Source organism: Syzygium oleosum, unplaced genomic scaffold (assembly GCF_021117445.2).
Source record: "Syzygium oleosum isolate NSW1041296 unplaced genomic scaffold, Sole_v2.1 Sole_v2.38, whole genome shotgun sequence".
Classification (NCBI taxonomy): Eukaryota; Viridiplantae; Streptophyta; class Magnoliopsida; order Myrtales; family Myrtaceae; genus Syzygium; species Syzygium oleosum.
This window is the reverse complement of record NW_026607522.1, coordinates 2169984-2181154: the sequence shown is the minus strand read 5'-3', so window position 1 is coordinate 2181154 and position 11171 is coordinate 2169984. Positions and strand designations below refer to the sequence as shown.

The window sequence follows — 11171 nt, the reverse complement described above, 5'->3', positions numbered from 1 at the left end:
AAGACGAAGCATTTCCTAAATGATAAAAAACCCATTTTGCAAGCTCATGAGCAGCAACATTACTAGATCTATTGATCCACTTGAAACTCCATTCTGGGTTGTTGCTGAGAAGTAAGCGAGTATCCGAGACGAAATGATGAATACACCAAGGACAAATGCCCTTTTGTTGAATAGCATCAATTAACACCTTACAATCACTTTCAAAAACCGCCTTGTGGATGCCGAGGGATTGAGCAGCTTTGCATGCGAGAAGAAGAGCTGCAGCTTCCACTTCCACTGGCGAGTTCTATCTTCCTCGTCTTGTCCACGCTTGGACAACTGAGCCTCTATACGATCGTGCAATAATACCTATGGCGCCTCTGTTATCTTTCCACGCACCATCTACATTAAATTTCTAACTCTTGGTTGCTTCTTGACTCCTGCCACAGTTACAATTGACCTCATTCATAGAGATTCAAAAGGTTATGGTCCAAAAATATTCAAGCGCCTATAAAAGACCCACCAATCCAAACCATCAAATCCACCTACAAACCACTTTGCAACCATGGCTTATTCTAGTAATTTGCTTTTCCTTTCCTTTTTCGTCCTCACAATCTCACAAACTCAAGCCAAAACCTTTCAACCCAAGGCCCTTCTCCTTCCTGTGACTAAGGACTCCTCATTACTACAATACACCACCCAAATCAAGCAAAGAACCCCTCTTGTGCCCATTAAGCTGACCATTGATGTCGGAGGCAACTTCATGTGGGAGGAGTGCGAGAAGGGTTATGTCTCTTCTTCTTATAGGCCTGTCTCATGCGGTTCCAAAATCTGTAAGATCTCACGATCTGGGGCTTGTGTAGTTAAATGCCCCCCTCCGCATGTACCGGGATGCCACAACGACTCTTGCAGCCATCTCTCTTACAACCCGTTCACCCGCCTCTCCAACCTTGGTGAGTTGGCGACTGATGCCGTGTCGATTCAATCGACCGATGGGAGGAGCTCCGGGCCCATGGTTTTAGTTCCAGGGCTGCTCTTCTCTTGCACCCCAAGTACTCCTTCGCTTCTCAGAGGCCTCTTTAGTGGGGCTAAGGTATGACGCACTATATTTAATAGGCCATATGACAGTTTAAGTACTCGCCTAGATTCGGTCTAATTTGGACCATCTCAATCATATGTTGGATAGTGATGGGCCGCACCATCTCAATCGTGTGTGGACCACACATGATTCCCAAGGTTGTAATGATTGTTTGATAATTCGGTCCATACATAAAACGTGACGGCCGATCACATTTTATTCCAAAACCACATTTTATATATAGACACACACATCATTAATGTTTCATTAAATAAATGAAGTGCATTATATATTGTCTATTGATTAATATCATGGCTAAGGTATATGCTAACACGGACTTAACAATGTTTTGCTCAGGGGATTGCCGGGCTTGGAAGATCGCTAGTTTCCCTCCCTTCGCTGTTTGCTTCGGCTTTCAAATTCCAACGGATCTTTGCCATGTGCTTGAGCTCATCCTCGCAATCAGGTGGAGTCATCATCTTCGGCGACGTACCATATGAATTCCAACTCAAGAAAGAGGTCTCTAAGTCCCTCATGTACACTCCCCTAATACACAACCCAAAGAGCACAAGAAGATTTTACTCCAAGGATGACCCTTCGACGGACTACTTCATCTGTCTCACCTCCATCAAGATTAACAGCCGAGAGGTTCCACTAAACATGTCGCTATTGAACATCGACAAAGAAGGCAAGGGGGGTACGAAGATCAGCACCTTTGATCCGTACACCGTGATGGAGAGGTCAATCTTCACGGCAGTCCTCAAAGTATTCATGGAAAAAACTGAGGGCATGACTCGGGTTCCTAGTGTTAAGCCGTTCCAGTACTGCATAAGCTCCAAGAACCTCGGGAGTACAAGAGTCGGGCCGCCTGTGCCCACCATTGATCTGGGGTTGCATTATAAGAGTGTGTCTTGGAAGATCTATGGAGCGAATTCGATGGTGCAAGTGAAGGATGACGTCTTGTGCTTGGGGTTTGTCGACGGCGGCTTGAACCCGAGAACTTCTGTGGTTGTCGGAGGGCATCAATTGGAGGACAATCTCTTGCAATTCGATCTCGTGAAACGGAGGCTGGGGTTCACCTCCTCGCTCTTGTTCATGCAAACCAACTGTGCCAACTTCAACTTTACTTCTTCTGTTTAAAGAAGCGGATACTTTAAAATAATCCATCGTCGTGCTCGTTTTCCACCGTTTAACGTTATCCTTGTACTCGGTTTCTCATTCTGTTAATTTTAAAGTGGATTATCTTTGAGTATCCAAAAAAAAAGGTGGATTTGGTTCTGCATTGTGATTAAAAATGGCCCTTCCTTTAGATTAACGAGAAAGTTTTGTTATGATATAGCATATGCCGCATCAACGTGATATCCAAATTTAAATTGATTTCTCCAAAAAGTGCAACGTATCTCCAGCCTAGTGGGCGACCCTTAACACGTTTTGCGAACATTAATGCAATGTACTAGGAGAGAGAGACGCGAGCTCGCACCACGATTGTTGACGTGTCATTTTGTAGTTGTGCTGCAAGAAATTTGACTTTCAGTACCAATTAGTTACTGTTTTAGTAGTGATTTTAATCACCGCTAAAAGTGTAACGAACCCGGTTTGACGAAATTGAAGAATGAATGCGAAGACCAGAGGACCCACATAAGGAGCGGTTCCTAGCAGACTTTTAGGATGATGAAAGGGACAATAATGAATTAAATTGCACACCGAACAGGGGGAGAGTGATTCTGAGATATATGTGTGTGTGTGTGTGTGTGTGTGAAAACTTAAATTAACTCACATATGCGCCTTTTGACATAGTGGCAATGCTTAAGTTTGGAACTCCAAAGTTAAGCGTGCTCAAGTGAGAGCACTATCAGGATGGGTGACCTCTTGAGAAAGTATCCACATGTACACCAAAGGAAAAAACCCTGAGGTTCGGTATGGGATGGGTCGAAGCGGATAATACCTCGAGTGAGTTAAATCTAGGGCCTCATAATATGGTATCAAAGCGGGACCCCCTACAGTAGATGTGTGGTTCGAGAACGAAACATGCGGAAGCTAGTGGGCTTGTACCAACCCGGTCCGACGAGAGCAAGGAATGGGTGCCGAGGCCAAAGGGTCTAGAAAATGAGCAGCTCCTAACAGGCTTCAGCGAGGTTGGAATGAACAAAATTCATGCCGAATAAGCGGAAAACGATTCTGAGATAAATCTATGAAAACTGAAATTAGCTCGCGCATTTTGACGTAACGGTAATATAATTGTTAAATCTAAGGTGTCACAAAAAGATTATTACATTATCTCTACTACGGGCTGTATCACTTGAAGTTCTAGTACCGATAGTAGCAATTGTTGTTAATGTCCACCTTAAAAACCGCTAAATTATATGACAATAAAAATAATATATCTATTGTGACCTTTACAAATGCCGCTAAATAATAATAATAGTAATCTATGGAAGTGAAATCGGGAATTAAATTAATTATAAGACTATTGTATTTGTTTGAGAAGATGCCATGCCATCACTCGGACACGAACCGAGATGCTCTAGCAATGTAGTACCATTGTCATTATTTAGTATTGTTATTATTAGTAGTAGTAGTAGTCGTTGTAATAGTACTAGTACTAGTAGTTGTAGATACCAAAAGCAATGGGTAATCAAACATTTTTCACTAAAATATACTTTCATTGATTAAAAACCGACCCAATTTCAAGAAAAATTAAATGAAGAATTCTTCTAACAGTCTCAAAAAGACCACAAAAAGCCACATTTGCAGTTTCCTCGTCAAATGAGAAAGAAACATAATATTCGAGAAAAAAATAACTAGGTGAAATAAAATCAAAGAATAACTCTGCAATCTCGCCCATGGAGAGTCACCAGCTTGAATTCCCCAATATTTTCCAATAGTCTGAATCTAATGTAACCTAAAAAGCAAGAAAAATAGGTTGGCTTCTACACCAAGAAAATAATCAAATAAGTCACGATTTGTAGGTGAATACATAGAAGCAGCTTCCAACGGCTAGGAAAATCCGGTACATTATTGTCCAAAACCATATCAACATTCTCTGATCGTTCCTTTAATCTGAGATTCGATTCCGCAAGACCCGATAACCTTGCTCTGCTTCGAAAGTGCCATTGTGGAACAGACGAAGACTAAAATTTCTCGGCTAAGCAAGCATGCTAGAGCAAGTTGCACTTGGCTGCACTAAACGCAATAAGATTGAAAGCAAGTCCCTACACGTGGCTTATCAAAATAGGTTATGAACTCATTTCTTAACCCATATTTGATGGGTTTGATCACTATATGAATTAGTTATATTCAGTAAATTGGTCATAAATGGATTTAGCATTGTGAGACCTAAAATAAGTTATATTCACTCAAAACCTTAATCCAATAAGTTATAGGCCAATTAGGATATATTAACTGCTCAACACTACATCAATTATCCGATGTGGGACTTCTCTAACACAACTCACACGTGTATTTCAATAATTTTCCCCTCATATGTGAGCTCAGTGTTAGATTTACTCCCCATTAATTTAGGTATTCTTCTACATCAGCTTATCCCAACTTGAATCTCCAAGTCATTGCAATGCACCTGCAACTATACACAACAACCATCATCAACTGCTAACTTGGGATTGCATCACCCAAGGTCTCTATCGCGTCACCAAACCAACTGTCCATGGTCACTTCTCGCCAGACCAACCGTAATGGCAATTTCCACCCGAAACAAGCGTCGATCATGAGATTTCTTTCTTGAGATATTCACCAAACAACGGAACAGATTGGAGGCCCACCAATCAACCATCGGCTCTGATACCATTTGTTGGGCAATGCGCAGCAGAGGCCCGATACCTTCACCTAGGGAAATCGCCAAGAGGGAGCTCAAGTTCGAGCCCGTTAATATATCCAGTTGGACCCACCTTCACTCAAAAGCTTAAGCCAATGAGTTATACACCAACTAGGATATATTAACTGCTCAACACCACATCAATTATCCGATGTGGAGCTTCTCTAACACAACTCACACGTGTATCTTAACACCTAAATTAGGTTAAATATAGAAGTGTTTTAGTAATATGGATTGGATAAATGTCAGATTAGATATGGGTTGGCAAAGGTCGGGTCGAGTATGGATCACTAGATTTGTACCACATGGAAATGAGTTAAAACGGGTTAAATGCATCAATTTGGGTTAATTTAGTCATTCCGCCCAATTTTGGCCGGAATTTACTGACGTGGAGGTTTAATCAATGCCGAATGCCCACCGATCGCGCCACGTAGGGCGGTTGACGCTCACATGGATAATTTTTTACATTTTTTTATAATTTTTTTGAACGTTTTTCTTTTTCTTTTCTTTTTTTCCTTCTTCCTCTGGCCAGTTGCTGGGCCTTGGCGATGGCCAATGACCGGCCAAAGCCTCGACAAGGCTCGCCCTAGCTGGATCTAGTGAGTCTCCTCACAGTCGCTGGGCGAGGCTCAACCCTCGCCCCAAATTTGGCGAGGGTCAAGTCTCACTGGTGGAAGGGTGAGGTCACTCGAGCCCCTTATCGGATTTGGCGATGTTGACCTCACCCCTAGCCGATCATCGGCCATCGTCGAGGCCCGACAATAGGCCAGAGGAAGAAAGAAAGAAAGAAAAAATTCAAATAAATTTAGGAAAATTAAAAAAATGTAAAAAATTTATTAACGTCAGTGCTAACTGTGCCACATAGAACGGCTAGCGCTAACAATATCACCACATCAACAATTTCCAGTCAAAATTGGCTGGAAGAAGTAAATTGGTCAATCATCAAAAGGCTTACAACTAAATTGGCACAATTAAAAGATTTAAAACTAAATTGGTAATTTGTCAAAAAAATTTTACCAATTTAGAAAAATTGAAATGTTTAGGGTTAATACCACGAAAAACTTCAAACTGATACACCTATGACAAATTTACCCCAAATTGCAAAAAACCCAAACTGGTACAACTATGATAAATTTACCCTCAATCTGTTTCCGTTAAATTTTACCGTCAAATTGTTTTGTTAAATGACACACGGCAGTTGATAGATGTACTGGTTTTATGTTTTACCCTCCGTTTGTCACAAGTGTACTAGTTTATGATTTTTTATGGTATTAATCTAATTTAACGGAAACTAACAAAGGGTAAAACTGTCACAAATATACCAGTTTGGGGTTTTTAGTGATCAAAAAATTAGTTTAGGGTAAATTTATCGTAGGTGTATCAGTTTGGAGTTTTTGGTGATCAAAAAATTAGTTTGGAGTAAATTTGTCACAGATGTACTAGTTTGGAGTTTTTTTGTGATATTAACCCAAAGATTTATGATTGAATTGACCGCCATAAAATAATTTTAGGACTTTTTGGACAATTTTCCCCTCATTTGACTCATAAATATATATTAATATCTTAGTTCCTTCATGCTCCTTGAGTCCTTTTAGATTTCGGTTGTAATCGTAGTTATCATTTTAGTATTTGCCTCCAATTTGACATTTTATGTTTTTCTTTTCTCATGTAATTGGATTCCGCAACTCAACCACTCGATGACACCACCTAAGTATCTCAAACCGAACATCGGCAATGAGCTGAGAGATGAGGTAGATAGTCGAGGTTTCATATCACTGAAGAATTAACAATTAATCATTTGAAACGAGTGATCAAAATCTAAGAAAAAGCACGGATAATTGAAAATCGAGCAAGAAAAACTTACTAATTACAGGAAATCAGAAAAGGGCCGTCTGTCACGCCTCGAACCCCAATCGAGCGCACGACATCCTCTTCCTTGTCGATTCAATGCGATATCCCAGGGTATCGCCGATCTCACTTATAAATATCAGAGATTTAAATTAAACAGCGGAAACCTCAAAATACCTGGACAATTAAACTGGGGTAATCAGGGAGAATACACATTTTCATTTCCATTATCAAACTTATAAAATATTCACAATTTACATCCGCCATATACACATGCACACCATACTGTAACCATCGACATCAAAAAGGACCGATGACCTGGATGCCCTATCCTCAAAAATGGTACTTCTCAAAAAACCTATCTCCAACCCCTATGCTAGCCCCTACGCCCTTTACTCGGCGTCCACTCTGAAACAGACTCCTCATCATCCAAATCTGAATCCCCTTGGACGGTCTGCTCCTCCGAGGACTCCGGCTCAGCCTCAATCTCGATTGAGTGATTAATGTCACCCGACTCAGCTGGAACTTCGTCCTGACCCTCCTCAGCCGGTCCGTCAAAGAAATAGTTCTTAGGCACGAAATTGGGATCCATAAACTGCTCATACGGAAGTATATACTCCGGGTCCTCCTCAGGTCCTGCAGACTCGGCAGGCTCGTTCTCGGGTTCTGCCTCGGGCTCTACCTCCTCCGGTTCCTCCTCAGGAATTGGCTCTAAATCTATATCCATTAGGTCGAATTCTGCTTGTGATCCTTCGGGCTCGGGTTCGTGCTCAGCCCCTGAAGATTCCTGTGCTGCAGGTGCTGGATGCAATCCAGATTACGCTAAACTAGTTTCCGCACTAGTCAATTCTCCGTCTATAAGGGGTATAGCAGACGGGTCCCAATCCCCAACCAAATCAAAAGGAACATCAAAACCCCTGACGGGCCCGAACTCATCGACTCCATCCCGAAAGAACCAAGCAGTGTATACACGGGTCTCCCATAAAGGTAGTCCTACTTCTACAAAGACCGTAGTAGTGTGCTTAATCCAGGTCATGTTGTCGCCCATAGGAAACTCTGCAACCTCATACTCGGTGTGCACTGGTACTCCAAAACGTTCCGGTGGCGGTGGTGGGGGATTCATGGTTCCTGCCGGGGTTCTGAAATGTTTGGTTGCAACAACCGTGAGAATATATCTCAGTAAGTACACCCCTAAACCCCACCTAGGCTATCACGTACCTCCAGACAATCACACAAAAACACAATCACACCCATACAATCATCACATAGCAAGCACATCAATTGATCTTACCTGGGTCTATCCTGCTTGCACCCTGCACTTTAGTCGCAACTACAATATATGCAATCACATGCATGCTCAATTCTCATTCTTGCGCATTCGTTCCGGTCTAATCACATCTTTTCCACACTCTCGCCAGTGGCCCGCGTTACAGTACACGCCTCAGGTCCACTGCGACAAACTTATCACAACACTTCAGGGCCCGCGTTACAGTACACACCTCAGGCCATGTTTCTTGCCCGCGTTGCAGTACACGCCTCAGGTCAACATCTACCACCTACTACACAACCCGTGTTGAAGTACACGCCTCAAGTTGGCAGTCTTCTGGTAATACCGTGCATCGTCCCGCGTTGAAGTACACGCCTCAGGACGGCATAATTCCCACGATCGCACATGCCACACCACATTCACTTTCTTGCTCATGCACATGCTCAACAACCACTTACTACTCAGTTGGCCAATCACACGTGGCCCGTGCACGCAACAATTCACATACATTTTTCATGCTCACCAAGCATTCGACAGGGCCTATTTGACAATTCATTCAGTTCAGCCCAAGCGTGCACACAATCAAGCATATTTAAATCAATCAGTTGCACAATCACACACCCAATTTCACCATCACAATTCAGCCATAGACCAAACACATATTAAACACACAAATTGCCATTTTTCCCCAACCAAATTGCGGCAAATCAATCCCGGTCCTTCACGACACTTTCACGAAATTCCGAGCCGGACCTAATGGCACTAACCACATATCCAACCGTAAATCACAGCACCTAGAACAGCCATCCACAGCCCGCTTCCGACCTTCAAATTTCCACCAAAATTCCCGAATTCATTCCTAAGGCCCGCCACATAATTCCGCTGCTAAAATCGTACAATTCCGCATCTAAATAAACCCAATTTCACCCCAAAAATTATCCGTCGATACCCGACGTCCTAGGTTAGGTTTAGGGTATGACTTACCGAGTTCTAGACTATCGCGGCTAGAACGGAAAGCGGCGGCTAATGGCGGGGACGGCGGCGAGCAGTGGCGCGGCTTGGCGGCGTGGACGGCGACGGCGGTGGTTCACGGTGGTGGTGGTGGGGTTCACGGCCAAGGGGAGAGAAACCGAGAGGGAGAGAGAGAAACGGCGGTGTGGGGGTGGCGATAGAGTGGTGCGGCGCGGCACAGCGGTGGGCGGTGCGGCGGCGACGGCGGTCCGGGTGGTGCGGCGATCAGGCGGGAGAGAGAGAGAGAGAGAGAGAGAGAGATCGGAGGGGAGGCTCTCGGTGGGGGAGGGGGAAACCGAATGGGATGAGAGGAGAGAGAGAGAGAGAGATAAGACTTGGTCAATCTTGGTGACCAAGCTTTGACCCAAATGAAAAATGACCAAAATGCCCCTCTCTAACCTTTTTAATCCAACGGTCGAGATTTGATCTAATCTTGAAATCAACGGCCCGGATCGAATCTTGCTTTAAAATATCCAAGGGTATTGTGTCTTTTCCAACTTTTGGGGCAAAATGACCAAAACGCCCTTGTCTCATAAATCTAACCCTTTAAAAAGCCTTAGGGGCAAAACGGTCCCTTTCCTCATTTCTCATCGAAATCAAATTTTTCTGAAGGAATCAGGACAATCCAAAATTGTACGTTCCATCCGCAACGTCGTCCTAACATCCCGTTGTGACTTCCAAATTTTTCCGATGTCCAAATTGGGCTCAATTAAATAATCAAATTTTATTAAACGCAACTCGAGCGTTTCTCAAACTAATGGGCGGCTTGTTGGGGAAATTCGCATATTCGACCCGTGACTGACAATAATTCAGGTCACGTGCAAGTTCATTCGGTTCGTGGCGACTTCGGTTGTCATTTAATCGCGAGGATCTATTGCTAGATCCGAGGGGCACGATCGTTTGGTATAGGTTCAGGATCAGTCGCCAAGTCATCTCGCGGTCCGACGGAATCACTCGCGATCCACTACTATGACAGTGGCGAACTGACCCCTGGCTATCCTTGGATTGGCCAACAGTGGCTCAAAATATCACTTCGATGATTTCATGGTCGAAAGTCAATTCACAATCGAATTTTCTTTTAGTCGTACGAATTTAAATCCCTAATTAGCCTTTCCATAATGGTTAGTATCCCAGGAATGATCAGTTCCGGGTGAGAACTAACTACGAGTACATTCATAAAACTCAGTATTTTATAAATCTCAAATGGACCAATTTTCAGGATGTCACAACTCTTCGCCCCTTACAAAAATTTCGTCCTCGAAATTTACAAATCTCACCACTACCCAAAATTTACAAATCTTACTACTGCTCAAACAACTGGGGGTATTGACGTTGCATCATCTCTTCACTTTCCCAAGTTGCGCCTTCAGTCCCGTGGTGCTCCTAAATAACTTTGACCATCGGGATTGTCTTGTTCCTCAAAACTCGCTCCTTACGATCTTCGATTCTTACCGGTTTCTCGACATATGACACTTTGTCATCCACTTCTATCTCTTCATAATTCAGCACATGCGTCGGGTCCGGTTCATATTTCCTCAACATCGATACGTGGAACACATTATGCACTTGCGATAAATTCGGGGGAAGTGCAAGGCGATACGCTAGATCCCCGACCCTTTCTAAAACCTCAAAAGGTCCCATATACCTCGAACTCAACTTGCCCTTCTTACCAAACCTAGATAGTACTCTCACGGGCGACACCTTCAAAAATACGTGATCCCCCACTTGAAACTCTAAAGGCCTTCGCCTTCTGTCTGCATAACTCTTCTGACGGCTTTGAGGCGTTTTTACCCTTTCACGAATCACCTTAACTGCCTCAATCGATTGCTCGACTAACTCTGGCCCGGTTATAGCTCTTTCTCCCACTTCGTCCTAACACACGGGCGTTCTACAAGCCCTTCCATAAAATGCTTCAAAGGGCGCCATTCCTATGCTCTGCTGAAAACAATTGTTATAAGCGAATTCCACTAAGGGCAGTTGCTCTTCCCATTTACCCTGAAAATTCAACACACACGCCCGGAGCATTTCCTCTAGAGTCTGAATCGTCCTCTCAGACTGGCCATCTGTCTGAGGATGGTAAGCCGTACTGAACTGCAACTTGGATCCTAAAGCCGTCTGCAGACTTTTCCAAAAACTGGCGATAAATCTAGGATCAC

General features: G+C 43.4%; 1 protein-coding gene across 1 annotated transcript; it reads left to right on the top strand.

The window, feature by feature from the left end:
* Positions 1-544: 544 nt before the first annotated feature.
* LOC115692930 (probable aspartic proteinase GIP2) lies at positions 545-2197 on the top strand. Its single transcript, XM_030619920.1, has 2 exons — positions 545-1072; positions 1415-2197. The coding sequence occupies exons 1-2, from the start codon at positions 545-547 to the stop codon at positions 2195-2197; spliced, it is 1311 nt and encodes a 436-aa protein (XP_030475780.1).
* Positions 2198-11171: the final 8974 nt, after the last annotated feature.